The following is a 23,860-nucleotide window of genomic DNA, read 5'->3' on the forward strand; positions in this document are numbered from 1 at the left end:
GATTAATCCAGTTCAGTCTCCTGAGCTTCTGCTGCTGTGTCCCCTTTCCTGGGTGCAGATTCAGTGCTTCTGCTACTACACAGGCTTCCTTTGGCCGCTGTGAGCCTCTTCATTTCTCCTCAGCTCAAACAGGAAGCTCTATCAGTGTGGGAACTGTTGACCTTCATACATTTTGCCTTTCAAATGGAAAGTTGAGGATTACTGCAGTTATAGTTTGATTTGAGTCTAACTGAGGCTTTGTTCTTATTTTTTTCTTAGGTTTGGTGTGGTGGCCTTTCTTTGAGTACTGGAATGCAGGTCCCAAGTGCTGTGAGAACACTTCAGAAAAGTGAAAACGGAATGACTGGTTCAGCAAGCAGCCTGAACAATGTCACTCAGTAATGGCAACTCAGACTGTGTTTACCGTCCTCTTTGACTGTGTGGCCTTTCCCATACAGTTACTAACAGATATTTCTGAGTGCTGGAAATCGGGTTTTCTGTGTTTTGCTTTAAAGCCTGGAATCTGTTAGATTAACTACCAAATAGGAAGCAGCCATGGGAGGTTATTGCTGTGTCCCGGAATCAAGCAGTTGGGGTGTGGGAGGATGACAGGAATATTTGATAGTCAATAGGAAAGGGCAGTGTTGAACTACTTATGTAGAAAGCCATTTTTCTGTTTCTTAAGCGACCCTGGCTTGTCTAGTAGTGTAATTCCGTCTGCTGAGCCTTGGGCCTGGGTTGTAAAGCTTTAAGGCTTGCCGTTCCTCCTCTCCGGTTTATGTCTTTTCTCCTCACTGGCTGTCATTGAGTCCTACACTGAGGCTTTAAAAACACCAAGTCCCCTAAGGCTTCCTAGAAATTGAAATCTTTGCCTAGAGATGGCAGAGAAATGGCAGAGAATAAATTCTTTTATAAATAAGCTGAGCTTTTGATAGAGTAACTTATGTATTGGTATTTTTCTTATAGTTATAACTTAAAATATCAAGCAGACAGACAGAGAATGGCGGCAGCACAGGGAGTACTGTGTGTCTGTGCTGAGTCATTCTGTCCTCTCCTCCATGCTGCTTCTGGGCGCCACATGAGAAGCTGCTCTCTGAGTTTGTCCTCTGCTTTAACCCCGCCTTTATACCTGTCTTGGTATCTTTGATAAAACTTCCACTTGAATTTGGCACCGGTATAAATTATTGCTTATAGAAGTTTGTGAATTAAGTTCTATAAAGGGTAAAAAGCTCTATTACTAATTTTTTGTCTGTGAAAGATTATAAAGAAATGTGCCTAAAGTATTCTTTTCTGAAATAATTTATATGTTCTTTTACAAAGATATGAATTGGTTTAATCAGCTGTTTAAAGAATACATGTGTCCTATTTAATTGGTATTTGTGTTTTTCAAGCAATCATTTGAAAGGTTTTTTGTTTTGATTTGGTTTTTGTTTCTGTCTTTTTGGTCCATTCATTCACTGTTTAAAAGTTTGTGATTGTTCCAAAAACTGAACATAGTTTTCTTTTTCCCAGATCTGAAGGAGTGTGTGAAGCAGAGAGTAAAACTTGTGGTTATCAAAAGAAAAGCCTTTTATTACAAAGTTGATTAAAACTTTCAACTCAAGGTTTTTGAGCCAATTAAAACTTTTAACATAATTTTTGAGCCAAACTAAAAATGGAAATTGTAAAACTGCCTTCAGAACTTCAAAGAAATGATTATTTGACTTTTGATTAATTTTTGTACCTTTTGAATCTCTTCTTGTTTTAAGTAACTCGGGCTTCTGAAAAAGTTCCCTAGAGAAGTGTCCATTTTTGCTGTCTAGCTTATAGGATCATAAGAAGTATTTGCTCTTAAAATGTACTGCTAATTGGCATGGTTGTTTTGTTCTGTTGATGAAACAAATTTGACATAGAATATTATTTTCCATATAACAAATATCTACACCATTGTCTGATAACACACTGGCAGTTTTTAAGATTAAAGTGGTTTATAGAAGGAAGTATATCAGTATTCTATTGGTTCCCCAAAACAATATTTTACTTTTCATTTATCATAGCTTGAAAGACATTTTTCATTGTTTCACTATCTATAGAAATGGATTTCATGACCTAAGGAAAAAAGAATTACTCTTTTTTGTAGACTCATACCTGAAAGCAGTGATTTACTGGAATTGCTTTGTGCGTCTACTAAGTATATTTTGTCAAAAATGACATGGGAAGCCAGCAGCTGTTCTTGTATAGAACTTTTCATTATGATATTATATCTTGCATAGCTTATCTACTCATTTATACAGTGCCTTTTTCTCATGCTCATTGTCTACTGAATTTAAGGCAGGCAACACTGTACCATAGTGGAGAGGGCCTTCTATTGAGGTCAGAGGAGCACATGTGCTTCTTGTCTTTGTCCCATCATTTGAGACCTTCATCTACAATTTCCAAACAGTCATGGGAAAATGCATGACTTTTACTGAGAAGGTTTTATTTCTCAGCAGCTTTGTAGAACAAAGTATAAACTCAATGAGTAAGAGTCCAAGTTCTTATCATGTGATATTAGGTACTAATTATACCTTTGTTGCTTTAAAGTAAACATCAGGGTCTCTTTTAAAAAAGAACAAATCTGTAGTATTTTAGTTTAAAAATCTTAAGTTTATTAGGGTAGGCAGAAGTGTGTCAACCCTTCTTTTTAAATTAAAATAATTGAATAGAGTGCCTAGTTAAATCATCTCAAAACAAGGTAACTATCAACTTGATCATAATATGTAACATTCCTTTAACATTGGGTTGAAATGGCTGCGCTTCTCTGCTCAGCTCAGTCCACTCAGTCCCACTGTGGAAAGCTTGCAAGCCCTCTCCAGTATTCCTCATTGCTCTGTGTCTGCCTGCACACCTTGAACAGGATTACTTTCCATGAACGGAATATAGGGGAGGTGACCATAAGGGATATATCACCGTTGTGAGGAACCAATTCATAAAACATGGATTAAGTATTGTATTTCCCTTTTAGCAGTTGAATTCCAGACCAGTTTCATCTAGCTGGAAATAGACAGGAAGGAGCTGCCTTAAGCACTTTAGAATTTGCTACAATTCATTTGACTCAACTGATTGTGTCACATATTTTAAATACTGGTAAATATGTATATACCAAGTATTTAATGACTAATGTACATGGAAATTTAATATACAGTGATCTTTTGAATGTTCCAGGTATAGGCTTTTTTAAAAGTGTTAAAAGTGTTTGTTTGTCTGTGCGTTTAATTGAGAGCACCTCTACCATGTGACCGTAAACTGCTGGACAGCCAGACTGGGCTTCTCACTCTGTTCTAAAGATGTTCTGTTCTGAAGATTCTGAAAAAAGTCAAACCGCCAACAATATTATGTATAATTTGAACTTCCATGATTGATCCTTGATATAAATAATAAAAGAAAATATTTATGATGAAATATTTTAATTAGATCAATTACCTAGAATTACTTAGTTTTTTTCTATATATCTTTTCCATGAAATTATAGCTATTTATGTATTTGCAGTTATTTCTTTCAAAAACAATTTTTAAAAATTGGAAAGGGATATATATGGGAAGTAACTACTCCAAAGAATATTCATCTTAAAAGAAAACAGTATAGGCGTCTTGCCACGAAATACATTACTCTGGGCTAAAATTCAACTGTTTTAGTCATAGATTTTTAGCATCTTTGTTAGATCAGCATATAATTCATATAACAGTTGTTAATTTTTTATGATGTAGCATCAACTTTCTATCTAGGTTTCCAAAATGAGTAGAGTTTAAGTCGCCATCTGAACCTAATTCTGCTATTTTTTATTTGATGTCTTGAACTAAAAATAATGTTAATGTGTCATTAAATTTCTAAAAACTTCATTCATGGGCCGGCAAGATGGCTCATAAGAAAAGCACTTGCTACCAACAGGATAGCTTGAGTTTGTACCCTGGGACCCAAATGGAAGGGGAGACTGACCTCCTGCAAGTTGTCTTTTGAATTATGCGCACGCGCATGCACGCGCACACACACACACTCGCACACACACACACACACACACACACACACACACAATGTAACAAAATTTTTTTAAAAAGTACATTTGTTGTAGCTTGTAAAAAATAATTATCAAATTAACTATACATAGTAATATTTCACTTTTATATTGTAATAAAAAGTTTGGAAAAGTATCCTTTTTTATTTATACATCATATTCGTTCTGTCGGAGGTAAGCATGAATTTATTCAGTATCCACATCACCATCAAGTTGTTATTTTCAACCAAACATGCCATCCCTAAAGCCAGTGCTCAGAGCTAGAGTGGGTAATGAGGCTTTTCTTACAGAAAATCATCGCAGCAACATTACCTGGTGTTTGGTGATTTTACTTATATGTGTCCTGTACCAGTGTTCACACTTGTGATTCTGAGGTCAGTGTTGTCTACCTGAGTGGTATGGTTATCTGAATTCCATAGGAACTTTGCACCAGTTAGAACTTAGTGGATTCTTTGCTGCTTTTTTTGGCGCTGGAAGGGTGGACATACCGTGTGGATGTTAGTAATCAGTACCAGAAATTACCATAGGACTTTTATCCTGACTGCCCACCATATCAATGGAGTGCTTTTTGTCTGGGTTAATAGTACTGGTTTTGATACATAATCACTTGTTATATTTGTTTAAAATTTTCCACTTTCTTAGTAATAGTCAGCTTCAGTCGGTGCTTAGGAATAAACATGTTGAAGTTTTTGCAGTATGTAGGGCAGAGGTCAGTGAATGTATTTGCTTGGCTTCGAATGTAAGATTGAATCAATTTTATAGTGAATCAAATTGGAAGAGATTGGTAAAAGGCGTTTTAGTAATATTGGAACTTTCGGGGGAGCCCAGGACTATGAGAAGAATTTCTTCACATTTTCAGTATCTGTAAGGTACCAAAGGACTGCGACGAATTGATCCTTTAACGGAGATGCTTTGAAACCAGATCCATAACTGAGTCTATCAAGATACAGCAGCTAAAGTCGGGGAATAACCTCAGGCAAAAACTGCACATCTTTAAGATTTCTGGCATTCTTTTAAGTATTTGGTCATCATAGCTGCCCCGTACAGTAGTCTCTGACCTCTGAATCACTCATCACCCTTGGGCCCCTGTTGCCTTACTTAAAATATTGTACCTTGTTCAGCCTACCTCACAGGGCTGTTGTGAGGAGTGTAGTGAAATGGACTCCTATGTGAACTGGGTGGTTTTCACTAAGAATGGCTGTGTTTGAATACTTATAAATGCTGTGTAGTTTGAAAAAGCATGTTCTTAAGTTGGTATAACTGGTGATTTTATTTTTTTAAAGTAAGACCTTCAAAATGTCCTTTAGAATCAGTTTACTTTGCGCATGACTGTTTCTATATTCCTCATCAACTGCACTTTTACGAGTTGTAAGGTCTACTGCAGTGTTCATGTGTAGAGGGGAAACCTAGAGTAAGCGAATGGCTTCAGCTCCTTTTCCACCAGGAGTTTGCACTTGCAAACTGGTACCCCATGCAGAGTGAATTTGGCTGAAATAACTTTTCCAACAACCAAGTAGTTCAACAATTTATTGCCTTTGACAAATATTCATCAACTTTATTGAATTGTACCTTTTATTAAAAAAGAAACATTTCGAAACCTTGTTCTGCATCAGCCTGTATCAGTTATCATCTGTCTGCACATAGTGGTGTTGCTCCAGATGGATGTATTAAATGGTTTGCAAGTTATCCTACTCCGCAGGACTTTGGTATGTTTGTTATCTGGACATGACTTTGCTACACAGTTGTGATAATAAAAATTACAGCTCCTCAGGTCTAACCTCTAAGTTGTGTATGAAAACTATTAATAAGCGACACGTGGTATATTCAGTGCTGCAAGAGTTTGAAATGAGCACACTGCCTCATTTCCTTACAAACAAGACAAAGCCTTCTAAATGATTTTTTTAACTTTAAAAATGGTTATTCAAAGTGTAGTGACTTGTATGTTGAAATGATTGTATGTTCTGTATAAAATGTCCCACTGAGGTTTTTACAAAAGCACCTGTATTATCCCTTCTAAAAATTAAACCCTTTTTTTGCTTTCTTTTGTGTCAGTGCTTTATTTTTATCAACTTTTATTTAAATATCTATAGTTGTTTATTGAGAAAGAGAATGTTTAAAAAGCCATTGTCTCATTTCCTCAAAATATGGTAGACAATGCCATTTAATAGTGTTGTATGTAATAATGGAAAATCCTGTACTCATTAGCCCGGGCAGTTTCTGTGAATAATGCACTGGCCAATTGAATTTTTAAATGTATATTAATTTAAAATAAATACAATTCACTAGTAGCTGTTGCTTTCTACAGTAAAGATGCAGTAGTTGGCTCATCACAGCCTAGGTTACATTTCGGGAGAGTCAGACCTAGAACACAGTCCTTTTACAGTGTATTCCAACCTGAAAGAAAGTGAGGGGGAAGAGTAATGATGGATTATATTTAGGTGGTGGTTCCTGTATTTAAGGTCTTTGTCAACAAGAGAAAGATAAAAGGAACACAGTCTTGCATTATGAGAAGAAGTGTGTGACAAAGGTTTTGAGGAGCAGTCCTCTTGTTAGAAGGACTGTGGATAGGTGCAACTTAACAGTTCAGCAAATTAAGATTTTAAGTGCTCTTACCCTCAGAAGGTTGTTATTCAATGATTTCTCATGCATTTATATGCACAGATAAGATAGAATGCAATGTAGCATTGTGAATTAAAATAGAAGCAAACTGATTGTTAAGGAAGGTAAACATGGATCTTTCATCCATTTGTGGTTGCTAGGCAAAGAACTGGCCTCCACAGTTACTTGAATAAAATAGACTATCAGAATTCTGAAGGTTCCCCTTTCTGACTTGTACCTGCAAATTAACTATTTTTGTATGATGGCCTGTAAATCCGATTGTGATTTTATGGAGCCAGCCAGTAGTATATACAGTGTGATACAAGAGTGTACATGCACCAGATACTTGGGTTACAGGTCCTGACCTTGTCTCCACTGGACCGCTCTTCATAAAAATCACAATTGGAAGGAAGCCAGGGATCATGTCTTCCATATTTCTTGCCCTGACTCAGGATAAAAATGGAAAATTAAGGTCACTGAGTAGGGCTCTTGCTTTTATATAGCTGTTGGTAAACTGCTTAGTTTACCCAGCTCTACTTCATATAGACTCATCCTGAAACTCCATTATAGAAATCAAGCTCCCAACTCCACCTAGAAGAATTCCCTAAGGGTATCTGATGGTTTTAATTGTCTACTTGGCCCAACGTAGAATCACATGAGAGGGAAGTCTCAATGAGGGGTTGTCTCATTTAGGTTAATCCTGGGTGTGTCTGTGGGTGAGGAAGGGAGACCTAGCCTGAATGTGGACAGCACCATTTCACCAGCTGGACCCTGGACTGAAGAGAAGAGAGCTAACTGAACAATGGCATGCATCTTTGGCTCTTACACTCACTCCTTCCTGCTTTGGGATGTGATGTAACCAACTCCCTTAAGCATTTGCCTCTTTGACTTCCTGATATGATATTCTGTAATCTGGGACTGCGAGACAAAAATAAACCTCCCCTTCCAAATTGCCTTCGACAGAGTTTTCACAGCAACAGGAAATGAAACTAGAGGTTGGATTCCTCAGGCTTTCACTGACATACCCAGTTTTAGATTATTATGGAACACATAGCAGTACCCCAGACCTCCTTTCCTGGTCATCTGTAAGTTTTCCTTGAGGACCTCTGTAGACCTGCTCCCAAGATCCATCCAGAAGACAGACAGACAGACAGACAGACACACACACACACACACACACACACACACACACACACACACACAACACCCATGGATGGCAAATTGTGGAGACTGGATGGTGCTTGTATAGTGTAACAGGGACAAAGGAAGAAAGCACCCTGACCCTGACTTGACCCCAAGACCAAGGCCAGGGCCAAGAAACCCACCAATCCCTGAACTTGTCTGAGCTCAAGAATTGAAATCTTACTAATCCTCACTCTGGAAATCTCCACCGTGGAAAGCTCTGCCTGCCCCACAAGAAACCCCATAAAAACCTTCCTGCTTCTCCCAAACAGAAGCAGCCACCCTGCTGGGTTTTCCTTCCCAACAAATCTGTGAGGTTTGTTGTGCAGTGTGACTTTGTGGTATTCCTTGACTCCAGAATAGCAGTATATCTCTCGGAGCACAACTATTTAACACTTTTGCTGGGGGAATTCCCCCTGCCAAAGCAGAACTGTTAGACTCGCCTTGGGGAAACCTTTTCCTGCAGCCCCAGTAGCTGTAACACTTCTGTAGGTGAAGCCTTTCCCTTCAGAGCTGCAACACTTACAGCTTGGATGTGCCAAGGGAATGTCAACATGCCAGGAGCCAAGCCCACTTACACACCTTCTGTCTCAGGCATTTTTCTCAGGAATGCACTGCTCATTATATGGCCTCAATCTCCAGGAAAATTAAGCAGGTTACAGCTCTGGCTCTGGGACACCTAGTCAATTGTCCATTCTTACCACTTGTACAGGCTCCGTCTCCAGCCGTATGTTCTTATCAGTTTATACCTGCAATTTACGGTTTAGGGCTATAAGGAGGGTGGTGGCAATGATGGATCAGTCCTGGGTCCTGGGTGACCATCCCGCCTGCTTGTCTTTATAAACTGCTGTTTTTTGAACAAAATTTGAGAGCTTGATCAGACCATAGACTTGCTCTCCTTCATGCCTCCTGTCCCCCATTCTTTCACCCCCTCCCAGGTCTCCACTGAACCTCAGCAGGCCAGGACATCTACATGCATGTATTCCAGGTCACATAGTACTTACACTGTCACTTTTCAACATTGTCTGAGGAATTTGAGACATCCATATTTGAATCTAGATTTATGTTCCTTCAGAAAAATCTATCAAGGATGGATATTAAATTTCTATATTCACTTTATTTAGGTATATATGTGTATGTCACATAAGTGTGAGGCAGAAGAGAACATTAGATATCCTGGAACTGGAGTTACAGAATAGAACGTGGGTCCTTTGGGGGAATACTGAGTATTCTTCACTGCTGAGCTATTTTTTCCAGCCCCTGAATATTTAATCTCTTGGTTACTTAAGTTTGTTAGTGCTGGTATTTTATACTTTTGCCATAGGATACCACAAATGTTACCGGGCCAGAACGTGTAGATACACATACCTGGATGCTTCCTGGAAGGTGAATGTTTACTTCTGGCGGAGGCTATTTTTATTCCTCCTTGTATCCTTCTCAACAGCTTTAAATTTGGTTAACAAGATTAAAAGGCTTTTTATGATGAGCGAGTCTCTCCGAACCTGCTTGAGAAGTACTATTTGTATGACAGTATATGATAGCAGGAAGTGAAGGGAACAAACATTTCCTTTGGCTCCTAGTTGGAGAGGTTAAAGTCTAACATAGGAGGGAGGGCATGGCAGAGTTTATGGCAGCAGGGGCAGGTGGCTGAGTCTACTCACATCTAGATAGACTGGACCAAGAAGCAGAGAGCAGACTGAAAGAGGAGCCAGGCTCTGATCCTTAAAGTCTGTCCCCTCTAGTGGCCTATTTCCTCCAGGGTTTTAAGGTTCTAAAACTGCCTGGAGGCAAAGTATTCCAACAGAAGCATCTGGGGAGCAGTCCACATTCGACCCACTAACAAGGACCGCCATCTTTAGTGTGTGTACGTGGTTATCATCCAACTTCCGGTGGTAGGTGGGGCTTTTACTTTGTAAACTTATATTAAAAACAATAAAGTCACCTGCAAGTGGATGAAAATTTACAGGTAAATTGCCCAAAGAAGTTGCTGACAAGTTATGTCTAGGAAAACCAAAAGGATTGTCGATTTTCTTTGAAGTGTTCTAAATTCTTTCCTTTACATATATCTCTAAACCCTGGTACACTTTACAGTAACAGAAACTTTATAATGTATATAGCACATTACAACTGTGCTTATACAGGAAAAACCATGAGATCCATCCTTAAACTTAACCCGGACCAGAAAACGGGATCGTCCTCTGCCTCTTTCAAGGTTTATACAGGGTAAGATTTACTATGCATTGAAATGTATTCACTTCTAAAACCTAGAAAGTTTCCTTTCATTCTTATAATTTCGACATTATTGAGCATAACAACATTCATTTCTTTTTAAATATCGCCTCTTATTACTCCAGTAGGCATCAATTACATTTGTGTGTGTGTGTGTGTGTGTGTGTGTTTATGTGTGTGCATGCTCATGAGTGTGTTGAAAGACAAGGCCTCTCTCCAGATTCTCCTGTCTTGGCTCCCCAAAATGCTTGAGTTATAGGCATGTCAGACTTAATCAAAAATTTTGACATAACCACGTTCCATCACAATTTTTAGAAAAATTCTGTTTTAAGACAAGCATGGTGATGCAAACTTGTTATCCCAGCACTTGAGATGTGGAAGCGCTAGGATGAGTTGAAGTCCATACTGGGCTAAGTAGAGTTTAAGGCTGGTCTGAGTTAAATGATACAGAGCGAGGTATGTAGGGTAAATTATTTCATCATCTTCTTTTTTTTTTTTTTACTAAATGTCATTAGTAATTTTTTTAGAGAACTTAAAATATTTCTTTGATGCTTTTTAATTTTCAAAAATTCCTATCAAAATCCACATCTGATCTTTGCTAACTCTTAAAATTACACCGCTAAAAGCAAAGATGCCAGGCCCAAAACCGTCTATATTTCTCTCAAGCCCCAAACTGGAAGATAGCATCTTCTAGACTTGGATGTCTAGTAGGCACCTCAACTTTATGAGTACACCCATCCCTACATACTGCTCTTCCCCATTCTGGCCACAGTAGCAGAATGTGGAGAGAGGATGATAATGGGGAGGGGGGAGGGGGTGGGGGGGGCAGAGTCGTTATCCATCCTAAGTTTGCACTTTCTCCGCTCTGTTTGGTGAGCCACACACTAGGGGAGACAGTTCTGTTTTTCCTAAACCTCAGGCAGCCTCAGGACGCTGCTGGAGGGATGGCTGACTGCAGATTTCTAAAGGCCAGACAAATAGAAGGGCTCCGAGAACTTGGCAGCAGACGTTGGCAAACCTGTACGGCCAAAGGCTACTCGGGCTAGCGAACGCAGCTGTGCGCTTGACGGTTTCTTTGCGACAGTCGTCGTGACTGCCGTAAAGCGAGGCTTCCGCCGCAGCTCTAGAGTTAGGTAAGATGAGGGCCTCCGGGCTGTGTATCTGAGCCTGGGCGTGGGCGGGTTCCCTCAGGCATGAGTCGCTGGTCTACTCGTACCCTGGCCGGCGGTCCGCCACCCTTTGGGTGCCCGCCCTACGGCGGCGGGGAGGAGTCCGACGTCGGCCGCAGGTACGCGAGCTTGCTGCCGCCACAGGGACAGATGGGTCTCACATGCCCATGCTGTTCGTTGATCATCCTGACACCGCTTCGATTTTTGGAGGTTCATGGAGACGCTTGTAGAGGCCGGGTTGGAACAGTGATGTTTGAGCTGGGCGGCGAGAGCGAACCACGCGAGTAGAACGATCGGTCGGGTGTGAGGACCAATTCCTTGCCAAGGTTCCTCCGCAGGGGAGGAACTGCTGCAGCCCGCTGCTCTGAGTGCATCCTCCGCGGTGGCTGGAGGCATGAACTCACTGGGAAAGGAAGGGAGAATGGCCACCCAGGGAGGGTTCCACGAGGCGAATTTTGGTCCTGCGCGAAAGACAAGTTCTGTGTAGAGCAGCCATCTGCCACCCTTCGAAGGGAGTAGGTGGTTGGTTTTCCAGTCTCTTTCCTCTCTTCTGAGACTCCTCGGTGGTTATAGATCGTTTGAAGGAGTGCTCACTATGCTTAATAATATGATGACGATGGTAATAATACAGTGGGCGCGGTTAGCGATGACAGATAACTGCATGTAGGAACTTTCCGGTCTTCCGTTTACATTATCAGTTGGGGGATATCGGGAAAGACTTGATGTAAATGGGTACGGGTAGTTAAAAGCTTAGGTAAGAGTCTAAAGAACTGAATTCAGATTTCATCGAGATCGCCAATGTCTCAGGTAGCACAAGGCAAGCCACTTTCCTGTATGTCTCGAGCTTTCTCGGCTATAAAGAATGATATTCCAGCCTTTCTACCTTTGAAGATTTCCAATAAATAAAAGTCAACCTGTGAGCCAGCCATGGTAGCTCACACCTGTAATAACAGCACTTTGGAGGACAAGAAAAGCACTAGGAAACAGCTACATAACGATTGACAGACCAGCCTGGGGTAAATGCCCACAGCCAAGCAATTAATTACATGTCCCTTGAGGGAAAGGCTTTACTCACTGTCTTAGGGCTAATATTTTCTGTGATGAAATACCATACCGTGACTTGGGGAAGAAAGGTTTATTTTGCACACAGTTGCATATAACAGTTCATCATCAAAAGCACTGAGGGCAGGAACCTGGAGGCAGGAGCTGATGCTGGGACCATGGAGGAGCGCTGCTTACATGCTCCCATGGCTTACTCAGCCTCCTTTCTTATAGAACCCAGGACCACCAGCCCAGGGGTGGCACCACCCATAATGGGCTGGGCCCTTCCACATCAATCACTAATCAAGAAAATTCTCTACAGGCTACAGTCCAGTCTTATGGAAGTATTTCCTCATTTGGGGTTCCCTCTTCCCAATTATTGTAGCATGTGATAAGTTGACATAAAATTAGCCAGCAAGCTCACGTACATGAAATGTAAATCAAATAACTTGATTTGAGCTGGGACAACAACTCAGTCACTGAAGCGCTTGTTGCAAGCATGCTGATCGGACTTCCATCCCCAGATCAGGGTGGCCTGCAGGTAACCTCAGAGCTGGGGACAGGGAGACGGGATTCCTGAGGCTCCAGGGGAGCCAGCAGAAGTGAGAGGATTACTGGTTACCAGCCTGGCTCCAAAGTCAATGAGAGGCTCTGTCTTGAGGGAATAAGGTAGAGTGTGATAGAGCAAACACTGGGCATTTTGTGGCCTACACATTCCTGCCCTCACACACTCACAAAGGTTGATGGTACCCAAAGAATGGCACCAGAGGGAGCCTGACCCCCACAGACTTGCATACACTGCTTTGCACTCACCCCCCACTCCCCCACACAGTAACAACTAATTTATCACATTCCGTTCTAGCAACCAGAACACATTGGCAAAAAAAAGTTGCTGTTGGTGGTGGGTTTTGCTTTTTTGAAACAGGGTCTCACTAAGTAGCCTTGTCTGGCCTGGTGAGGAGGGTGGCCTCCAACTCATACACCTGTCTCTGTCTCCCAAGTGCTGGGATTAGGGGCTTACACTAACATGCCTGCTTGAGACACTTTTTTAAATTTAATTTAATTTTTTTATTACAGAATTATGTTCGGATAGGAAAAACATCAAATAAAAAGAAAAGCATCTACATTTCTCTGCCTGAAATCCAACCTTACCTAGCTGACTTTCTATGTAACCTCTCGTCCCTAGCTGCTTTATTCCTGTCACTACCTCAGGGAACTTTCCTTACAGCATATTCAGAAAGGAGTCACCATGTGCTTTTGGATATCACACGGAGAGAGTACATTATCTTACCTTTTCATCTTCCAAGTGACAGTGTGGGGAGGTAGAGGTCGTTTTGTAAAGGATTAAGAAGTGAGTGAATATTGCATAGGTAAAGATCCACTGACGTCATCCGTCCTGGGCCTCATGTATGCACGCACTCCACTGCTGAGCTACAGGCCCTGCTCCTTGCTCAGTTTGAGACAGTCTCTCTAAGTTTCTCAGGCGGCTTTGAACTTAACCATCACCCTGCCTACCCCCTGGAGTAGATGGTATTATATAGGTCTGTGCCACTAGGTCCTACTAGACTTTGATTTTTTTATATAATGTATTTTGGTTATATTCTTTTCCCACCCCAAATTCTTCCCTGATACACACTCAACTTTGAGTTCTTCCTATCATAAAAATCAAAACAAAACTACATGGGGTCTATTTTGTGGTTGGCCAACTATTAATGAGCTTGCGGCCTATCCCGAGCTATGCTTGATACACTCTGTCACTCTGTTTAAGAAAACCTGTTTTCTCTCCGCAGATACCTTCTTGGCTCAGGGCTGGACTTTCTGCCCACTTCCCCTTCTCTGTGCTGGGATTTTGACTGGTTTGGACTTGCGCAGGGCTTGTGCATGCTGTCATAGTCTCAGCTCTACTGTACATCAGCCCTGTTGTGTCTGGAAAAGTGCTGTTTCCTCTGGGTCTTACAGGCTTTCTCTTTCCTCTTCTACATATATCCCTGAGCTCTGAGGGGAAGGCTTTCTCTTTGGGAGTTAGTGTTCCAAAGGCTCTCAGTGTCTGTATAGTTTTCAGTATCTATGTTTGTAGCAGTGAGTTTAGTGACTGCTTTGTTCCCAGCAACACCAGTTAATTTTACCTTGACTAGCTCAAAGGTTAGTTAGTTCTAATCCTTCCCACTGCTAGCAAATATTCCCCTCTAGTACTTCTTAGTTACATCTTTTAAAATCTCTGTTTCATCTCTGCTACCCCCAAACAATTGGGGGAGTGGCCCATGTGTCCACTCTCCCTGGTTCTCACATGCCGGTTGTCCTTTAGGTCTCCCTCAGCACCTGAGAACGCGGCCTATGGGAGCCGAATTGAATTGAGACAGGATTAGACCCAGTCCCTAACACGTTAACTGCTGTCTACTGCAAGGGGTCTCTTTTTTGATGAGTGTTCAGCAGTGCAGTGATCTGTGAGTAGAGCAATATGTAGTTAGGAGTCATTTTATTTCTATGTCCGTTTGGCAGGGTAATTTTAGTGAAATTTCTCTTGGGGCCTCCGACCTGTCTAGTCTCAGGTTCTTGGCCCCATTAACAATGCCAGTTATAAATTCCATCTCATAGAGCCCGTCTTTCATCCAGTCACGAGGTGGCTAGCTCCTCCCATAACGTTTGCGCCGCTGTTGTACAGCCAGTGGGTTGATCATGCAGACAGGTGGCTGCTGTTGTAGTTCACAGGGTTCACAGCTGCCTGAGCCTCATGATTCATCCCCTTTCTCCTCCAGTGGAGTGTGCGTCTACCTTCCAGCACGGCAAACTCTAGTCACTTGGGGTGAAACAAGTGTTTGCTTTTTGTTTTGTTTTGTTTTTTTCTTTTTGACTTGCAAGTGCATCTTTTGTATCATTTTCTTTTTAGTGCCTCCCATCTTGCTCCCTAAGTCCCTAAGCGCACATGTACTGAACTGCACTACTCTCTTCCATTTGTAGTTGACTTGCTTTGTTCTGCAGACTGGGGCATAGCTGAATGTCAGCAGTGACACCAAAAGACTGTAGCTCTTGGTTACAGGAAGATTCTGAACACGATCTTGAACTTTGTCCACGTTTCCATCACAAGCGTGTTTGGCTCTTAGAACCACTCTTTCCCAAACTCGTTCATGTGGTGATATGTAGTAAAATTGATACTAAAAGATGAAACGAAAGCTAAAAGGATGGGCATTCTGTGTGGACTCTTGCCGATCAAATAATACGTACCCGAATGTTATCTTGATTTAGGTTCTGTGCCATCAAAGAAGCCAGGGTCAGTGGTGCTGCCCTGAGACACTTCTTTTTAAAACTATCCCATTGCTCAGGTTAAGTGGTAACTATATTATTAGTGGATTAATTCTGTATTAAGTGTAAAGTAGAGACAGCTCCCCTCCCCCCCCCAAAAAAAACCAGTATATTATTTTGGACTTGGAGGCAGCTTAGCAATGGTAAGCTTAGGTGCCAGCTTAGATGTCACCAGGAAGCAGCATGCAGTACTCTGGTGTGCTGGCCTTCACATATATGAGAGAGAGCTGAAATCTAGACTGAGAAATAATCTCGTTATCCAGGACCTGCCCTGATGAAATCATTATAGTAAGTTTTAGTTAACAGCAGACTCGTGCCATCATCAGCGTTGATGGATGTTGCTGACTTTCACAGGTTTGTGGAGAAAAATCATGATTGAGTCCAGTATTTTGGTACATTATCTACAAATGGGGCAGGCGATTCTCATCTCTGTTGAGGTACCTCCCATGGATAGTAGTTGATCTTACGTGATTTCTTCTGTGCTTGCTTTGTAGATTCAGATTGTGTGTGTGGATTGTTTCAAAGCTCCGCACAAAGACTTAGGACTTTAATTAAAATGGCAGAGTGAAAATACTTGTACTTTATTCAATCTGAAGTTACCCTGAAAAAAACATGAAAAATGGAAGATGGATCTTAACACAGCTTCCCCAACGCAAATATTGCTGTGACCCCAAACTGAAATGTTTGAGAGGTGGTTGCCACAGGTAAAAGGAAGATCCTTGTAAATAGAGATCTCAGAACGGATAGAACAGAGACATGGCTCCCTCTGTACAGAGGTCAGGACATGTAGGGAAGGTGGGGGAGCAGCCACAGTTTGGCAGAATTAACTAGCAAGAAGAAAAGCAAGCATGTATACACAAATGCACTATCTGTCCAGAAGCAAAATGGAGCGAGAGATTGTCAGACACTCTTTGGCACCTGTTTCTGATACCATGAAGGAGTTATGTTTTGACTTTTCACATGTAACATGTATTCTCTATCTTTCTCACATAGATACACACATATATAAACTGTTCTGTCAGAAAAAACCTCCATCTTGTCTAGAACATGTTCCCTCCTACCCCTCTATTCTTATGAATAATTGATCTGGGGGAGCTCAGGTCATTTAAAGATAAGTAACTAAAAGAAAGTGAACATTAAAAATGATACAATGAGAAGAAAATAAACTAGAAAATAAGTGAGAGCGGTGCAAGCTGAAGGGGAAAATTGATGAAAGATGGAGAATTCAGTGGTTAAGGGCATATACTGCTCTTCCCAGGGATCTGAGTTTGCTTCCTAGTACTGATGTCAGGTGACTCACAACTACGGCTTGTAACCAGTTCCAGGGGAATTGGACGCCTCTGTCCTTCACAGGCACCTACACACATGCGAATATACCCATGCATGGACTTAGAGTTAACAGTCACCTTTTGAAAGTCTTTAAAATGACAGTATTGTCCCTCAGTGATTATGTGCTTGCCAGTCCTACATAGAGAGGCCTTAGGTTCAGTTAGCAGCACTGCCAAAAAAAATAAAGGCAATACTCAGTGGCTCAAAAGCTAGGAGTTGGTTGTAAGACAGCAGCCTGGCAGAGTTCAGGAAGGAAAGACACACACTGAGAAGAAGCAGCCTATTGAAGTGGAAAGTTGACATTGAAGCCTCAGGAAGATGACTCGATGACAGGCTTTGGAAGTTGAATGAACTGAAAGGGGAGTGAGGGAGTTATACTTTAGTTCTAAAAATAGAGAATCCAGTGTCCTAATGAAGTTATTTAAACATAACTTCAAAAAGCTTTCTATAAAGAAATTGTTATAAGTTGAAAGACTAAAGAAAATGAATATATAGTAACTACCATCCTTATATAGTCTAGGTAAACAAGAGTTGAGTTTCACTGGTAGGGAATGTATATGTACATTCTGTTAAACAGATCAGATTCCCCGTATGTGAGGCTGTGGTATTGAATGTTATCAAGAGAATATTAACATTACAAGGCAATGATATAAATCCTGTAGCTTCTCACAGCCAAACTTTCTGACATTGTTTTTTAACAATGCCAACACTAACAGTAAGTAGTAACTTCACATCCTCTTTTATAAGCTGCAGAGGTGAGTGGGCAAAGAGTATGGCAATAGAGTCACCGTGGGACACTGGAGTAAAAGCGAAATAACAGGTACGGGACAGAATAAAATAACCACGTAGAAATAAGAAATAAATAAAGAAAGAAAGGAAGGAAGGAAGGAAGGAAGGAAGGAAGGAAGAAAGAAAGAAAGAAAGAAAGAAAGAAAGAAAGAAAGAAAGAAAGAAAGAAAGGAAGGGGCTGGGGATTTAGCTTAGTGGTAGAATGCTTGCCTAGGAAGCCTTGGGTTTGGTCCTCAGCTCCGGAAAAAAAAGAAAGAAAGAAAGAATGAAAGAAGCATATTTTGTCAGTTTTTAATTATAACCAGGGAAGAAAAGGCAGAAAACTTAGATGTTAAGTAAAAAAATGTATTAATATTGAAGAAATAAAGCTAAATACTAGGGGATCTTTAACTATACCTAAGATGATGTGTTGGAGAGGAGGTGGAAAGTATATACATACTAAATTTCTTATTCTAAAAAGATACTCAGGGGTGGTGCCTAGGATGAAAGACCAAAATATTTACCAAAGTATTCTTTACCCTTGCAAATACCAAGGTCATATATGAACATCCTATATCTCATACTCATACACACATACACACCTCACAAAACAAACAGCTGGATACTATGTTCCTTGGCTAAAAACTGTCCCACTTCTTTCCTATGGAAGTGGTTCTCAGTATGGTCAGGAGTAGCATCACCTCTGAACTTGTCAGACATACGTCCTGAGGTCTAGAGGTCCCAAGACAGCTGTTGAGTCAGACACATTGGAGAAGCCTCCCTCTGCATCCCTTCTTGGCTGTAGTGTTCTGTGGAACTGCAGACAGCTTTTCCTTTTATTTTTTCTTTTCTAGATTTGCTTTTAATGTTTGTTAGTTTGTTTGAGACAGAATCTTTTTATGGAACTCAGGCTGGTCTTGACCTCATTATGTAGTCTAGGCTAGGCTTGCCTTGTACTTGCTATCCCCCTGCTTCAGCATTAAGCCATGTACTGCCACACTTGGGTAAACATAAATAAGTGTGTGTGTGTGTGTGTGTGTGTGTGTGTGTGTGTGTGTGTGTGTGTTCTCTCAATAATTATTATTGAAGTTATTTTTTTTCTTGCCAAATTGGCTTTCTTTCTTTGCAGAAGTACCTCTGTTGACAGGAAACAAGATTCTGTTTCATAAAGAAGATGAAAACAACTGGGTTCCTGTTAACAAACACCCAAGAGACCAGCATAGACCAATGAGCAGAGTCAATAAGAACGTGGTCTTGGCCCTTCTAACACTGATGAGCTGTGCCTTCCTGCTGTTTCAGCTGTACTACTACAAGCACTACTTGTCAGCACGGGTAACTGCCTTCTCTTATTACACATCATCGTGGCCGTGTGTTCTCCTGACATATTTACCTTTCAGTATGAATATTAAGAATGTTTAGCTTTTAAAGAAACATTTCACAGTGGGGTTCTCATCTTTGTAAGATGTGACAGGCAGTTTAAAATTCAGTTAAATGTTTTTGTAATTATACAACTAAGTCAAAAATAATGCTTCAATAATATTTAACCTATTCACATTTCCTGATGAATAGAAATTGTTATTCCTAATAGTACCAGTTAAACTAAGTCAGCGATGAATAATTTTGCTAGCATAGCATTCATCTGATAGTGTGTGTTTTGGTTCAGAACCTACTTGAAGAATTGCAGTGCAACCTTTGCTGCTGTTTGAGGGAATGAAGAAGTAGAGACACTGGCTTGGAGTCAGGTAGCTGCTCATAGCAGTGAATGCCTGTGGCTCCATGTTGGGATGAGCACACAGCTTTCCAGGGTCTCAGGAGAGATGGACTAGGGAAGGGGACTGACCGTTTGCTGCCTTAGAATAAGGAAGGCCTGTTTCTGCTTATGTTTGGAGCATTACTATTGATGTCCTCTTGGCCCTCGCCACTTGCTTAGATGTTTAAATTTTCTGTGATCTATAAATGAAATCAATCCAGTTATCTAATAATTAAAGATAAGGAACAAATCCACTGTATTTCATAGAGGAATAGGCTTGACGGGAGTTCAGGTTTTTAAAGTGCAAACTTTGGATGTTCTATCAGGGAGCACAGCTTCTCATATGCCTTTGTCCCTTTGACTTTTCTTTTGGGGGGATTTTGTCATTTTTGACGGACTGAGTGCTCAGCTTCAAGAGGGGCAAACATGGAGCAGTGAGGGAGGAAAGGGATACTTGCCTCGCCCGCCAAATCAGTCCTGACAGTTAGTGAGGTAACGGATACCACAGCCAGGCCTCCCTCATATCCTGAGACACAAACTCCAGTGGAATGGTAGCATTGTGAGCATTCCATGGGCTCTAATCAAGTACAAATGTTCTTCACTGTCCAGTGCGGTTACACCTGATAAACTCATCCTAGGATCAAAACTGTATTTATATGCCTCACCTGCTGACCAGCATAGCTTGGCGTGGTACTCTGTGAAGTAGTAAACCCTTGTTATCTCATGTGTTAGCACCACAGCATCGTCAGTTCTGGATAGCCTGCCTGGGGAAGGATGGGAATCCCAGACTTAAAGGACCGTTTCTGTAGTGCACAGTAGTACTTCACATCATTAGATGCTCAAAATGGTGAGAGTCTGCACACTGTACACTGGGGCCTATCCAGAGTCAGCTGACAGTTCACACCGAGAAGACATGTTTCTAGGGAAGTTTCAACCATTCGTTATTTTTTGTTTTTTGTTTTTTTTTAACTACATGCAGCAGGTTAAAGTGGTTTTAATTCAGTGTGCTTATTTAACTTGTATTTTATGATCACTTGTTAATGCACAGGGTATGTAGCAGGAAAACAGATTTAATAGGGCAAAGGTCTTACCTCAAGTTACTCATAATTTGACAGTTTGATCAGTGTAGTAATTCTTGACTATGGGCTCTGAGTTCAAATCATAGTTCAGTCATCTGGCTTTCTGCAAATCACCTCTTAAGCTTTGATTTCTTTGACTGGGGCTCAGTGACATTGCTGACCGAGCTAGTCTAGTTGATGTGACGCATCTCACTTAGTGTTTTCTACATAGAACGTGCTAAAATATTGATAGCTTCTAGTAGCTTCTGTTTCCTACCAATGACTTACATTACTTTTTTTTTTTTTTTTTTTTTTTTTTTTTTGGTTCTTTTTTCGGAGCTGGGGACCGAACCCAGGGCCTTAGCAAGCACTCTGCCACTGAGCTAAATCCCCAACCCCTTACATTACAATTTTAAAAATAAAGTTGAGGCCTCTGCCCCAGGGCGGGAGGTGAGGGAAGGGTTGAGTTCGTTATTTGTTTACATGTTGTGAGCGGAAAGAGAGATCAATAAAGCTTATTCTGGAAACAAAAATAAATAAATAAATAAAGTTGAGAGGCTAGTGAGAGGCTTAGTGGGTAAGACTTGCCTCTAAGCTAGACAATCCTGAATTCAACTCCTGGAACCCATACAGTAGAGGGGGAGAACGGCTCCTCAAAGTTCTCCTCTGACCTCCACAGATGGGCCATGGCATACTTTCTCTCACCCCTGAATGAATGAACGAATGAATGAATGAGTGAATGAAATTATTAGAGTCCTTGTGAGCCCATATTTTCACTGTTTTATAAATGAGTTAACCAGAATCTCAGTAGAATGTTCTCAGGACCTAAAACTGTTACCTTTACTCATGCAGCCATTCCGACGTGTAAGTAAAGCTTTATTTAAGCAGAATGTGTTGCGATTGGCAGATAGGAAATAAAGCGGCTCTCAGGCTGCTGCAGGACAGTTGAAATATGGAGCTGGTGGCTCAGCGAGAGACGGAGCACTCAGGGAAGCAGAGCGTGCGTGTGCTTTCCAGTCAGATGAGCCTTCAGACCACTGTTCTGTTCCCAGCGGCCGTCGCAGGGTACGTTCTGGGCTGCCTTCCCAGTGTGCTGAGTAATTCGTTTTCAGTTCGAGGGAGAGGTTTGAAAGGAGAATGGCAGCAGCTATTCACAGTGAACTATTTCATGTGCCGTCATTAAGACTGGGAATCAGTCCTACAGCCATATAGAACACGGGCAGCAAAGCTCTCGAAATACTTTTAAGTTGGCTGCTTACAAAAATTATGTGAAGATTTTCCCTTGGTCTTTGACTTTTGGCTTGCTTTATTCTTCTCTGAAGGAAATATGTTACTCCTAGAGTGGAAGTAGTGGTCATAGTGTAAATATCACCCTCCCCCTTCCTCACAGCCCTCCAGTTCTTCACTACCCAGGGGGAAAACGTGGATTTCTTTTATTACAGTTTTTTACACATGTTGTTTATTCTTTTGTCTATGCTCAGGATGCAGATTAGTGGCTTCCAGACGGTTTACTAAGACGGCTAGCTTTCTTCCCCTTGCTGATAACATTTAGGAGTCCCGCCCATGGAGGACTTGAGAGAGGTGTTCCTGTGTGAAGGAACAGCACTGCGGTGCGGAAGAAGGCAGCTGCCCAGATGGATGCGCCTTCTCCACTGTTAGGGTCTTTCAGCTCTGTCTGTGCAGGTGTATAAACCATTGGGGGAAGATCAAGTACTGAAGACCTTGACGTTTTTAACAAGCTGGTAACCAGTTGACTCTAAGTGGGCATGTTTAAACAGTCATACAAATGAAGAATTTGGATTTTGGGTTCCTGTAAGAATTTGATTATTAGATGCTGTGCATCAGAAAGGACAAGACACTTCTTTAAGTCTCAGCATCCTATTTCTGGAATACCTTTTCTTCAATTGCACACAGTGAGGTCACTGGAATTCAGTGGTCACCAATTATTCTTCTGCCAGTTCTGTTTAGGTTCTGGGTCTGCCCACCTTCTTATTTGTGGCCCTTAAGTTTTCAGTACAACTATCCAGTAGGAAATATTTTTAAATATCTGTACATGAGTTTTCTTAACCCCTTGCAGCCACTGCCAACCAATGTCCACACAAACAGAGAACTAAGAAAATAAATAACCTGACCTCCTCTTCTTCCTACTCTCCAGTCTCCAGCTGATGCATCCCATTGGTTGAACCCAACTGGAAACCAAAAAGCAAGGGTTTCTAGCACCTGTGGGGTTGCTCATAACCTCCTGTAGATTTAATGCCCTCTTCTGGCCTCTGCAAGCTCCACACACATGTGATACGTATGTATAAGCAAAGCAGTCATATACGTATATTAAGTAAATATTTAATAAAAATTAAAATTGAGAAGACCTAATGAGACACCAAATAAGTGAACATAGATTTAAAAGAGAGAATATCTCAGGATCTGAGCTTTGGCCCCTTGAGCTGTTTCAAGGAATTGAGAACTAGCTGTTGTGGGTCCCCCTGGTGCTGTTTGTATTCTGATGTTAATTCTGCCTGGGGTGGGGGAGGGAGGGAGGGAGGAAAGGAGAAAGGGGGTGCTGCCCCGAAGAGGAGTGGATCACATAATTTAGATGATTCTATGTGAACCTTCTCCCCATTTTAACTGGTCAGATAAAGGCTAGAGACTGTGATTGGGCAGTGGAGGGGAAAGGTAGGGCTGGAAGTTTTAAAGAGTGGGGGAAGAGAGGGAAGGAGAGAAGAAGACAGAGGAAGAGGAGGTGGAAGGGAGATGGAGCAGAACCACATGGCCCGGAGAAGCCGCAAGTAGCAAGAGATCTCCTACCCAAGAGATCTCCTACTCAAGAGATCTCCTGGCTGGGGATAGAGCAGTGCAGGGCTGAAGCTGCCCGATTTAGACCTACGGCTTATAAATATTACAACTAAGTTGTGTGTTCTTGCACGGGCTCGTTGGGGTTGGAGATTTACTACAACTAGCTAGTAAGACTAAGAAGGGACAGCCAGAGAAACAGCAGGAGACTGTAGTATGGGAGTCATGAGAGTCCAGTAAGTGAAGTGTTCCAGCGAGGCAGAAGTTACCAAGTCTTGTTAGATGAAATGAGGTAAGAGCTGACAACCAATAGAGTCAGCATTGTGAAAGTCAGTGTAGTTTTGTGCGAGTGTTTGGCAGAGTGGATTTGAGCTCAGGTGATCTCATCAGAAAGAATTAAAGGCAATGAGAGCAACATGGGGAGTTTTTTATTTGTTTGTTTGTGTGGTTGGTCTTTCAGTAGAGGGTTTCCTCAGTGTAGCCTTGGCTGTCCTGGAACTATCTTTATAGACCAGACTAGCCTCTAACTCAGAGATCTTTCTACCTCTGCCTCCCATGTGCTGGGATTAAATGGCTGCACCACCACAACTATGTACCATAAAGGAGAACAAATTGTTGAGGAAAAGGGCTACCAAGAGGT

At 41.4% G+C, this 23,860-nt stretch overlaps 2 protein-coding genes across 26 annotated transcripts in view; both read left to right on the top strand.

The window, feature by feature from the left end:
- Fsd1l (fibronectin type III and SPRY domain containing 1-like) overlaps nt 1-6,050 on the top strand; it is a 77,728-nt gene extending 71,678 nt beyond the window's left edge. For all 8 annotated transcript variants that reach the window (XM_063261284.1, XM_008763722.4, XM_008763723.4 and 5 more), the window contains one exon: nt 259-6,050. In XM_063261284.1, the coding sequence (XP_063117354.1) occupies nt 259-381 (123 nt within the window). In that variant the 3' untranslated portion in view covers nt 382-6,050. The remainder of the gene's footprint in view (nt 1-258) is intronic.
- Nucleotides 6,051-10,503: 4,453 nt separating this feature from the next.
- Fktn (fukutin) overlaps nt 10,504-23,860 on the top strand; it is a 57,027-nt gene continuing 43,670 nt past the window's right edge. For 3 of the 18 annotated variants that reach the window (XM_063287926.1, XM_063287927.1, XM_063287929.1), the window contains exons 1-2: nt 10,504-11,151; nt 18,755-18,957. In XM_063287926.1, coding sequence (XP_063143996.1) covers nt 18,853-18,957 — 105 coding nt within the window. In that variant the 5' untranslated portion in view covers nt 10,504-11,151; nt 18,755-18,852. Of the gene's footprint in view, nt 11,703-16,022; nt 16,233-16,265; nt 17,678-18,754; nt 18,958-23,860 lie in introns of those variants that run through there. The other 15 variants (XM_039110247.2, XM_039110249.2, XR_005504478.2 and 12 more) reach the window with 13 other exon arrangements.

Source organism: Rattus norvegicus, chromosome 5 (genome assembly GCF_036323735.1).
Source record: "Rattus norvegicus strain BN/NHsdMcwi chromosome 5, GRCr8, whole genome shotgun sequence".
Classification (NCBI taxonomy): Eukaryota; Metazoa; Chordata; class Mammalia; order Rodentia; family Muridae; genus Rattus; species Rattus norvegicus.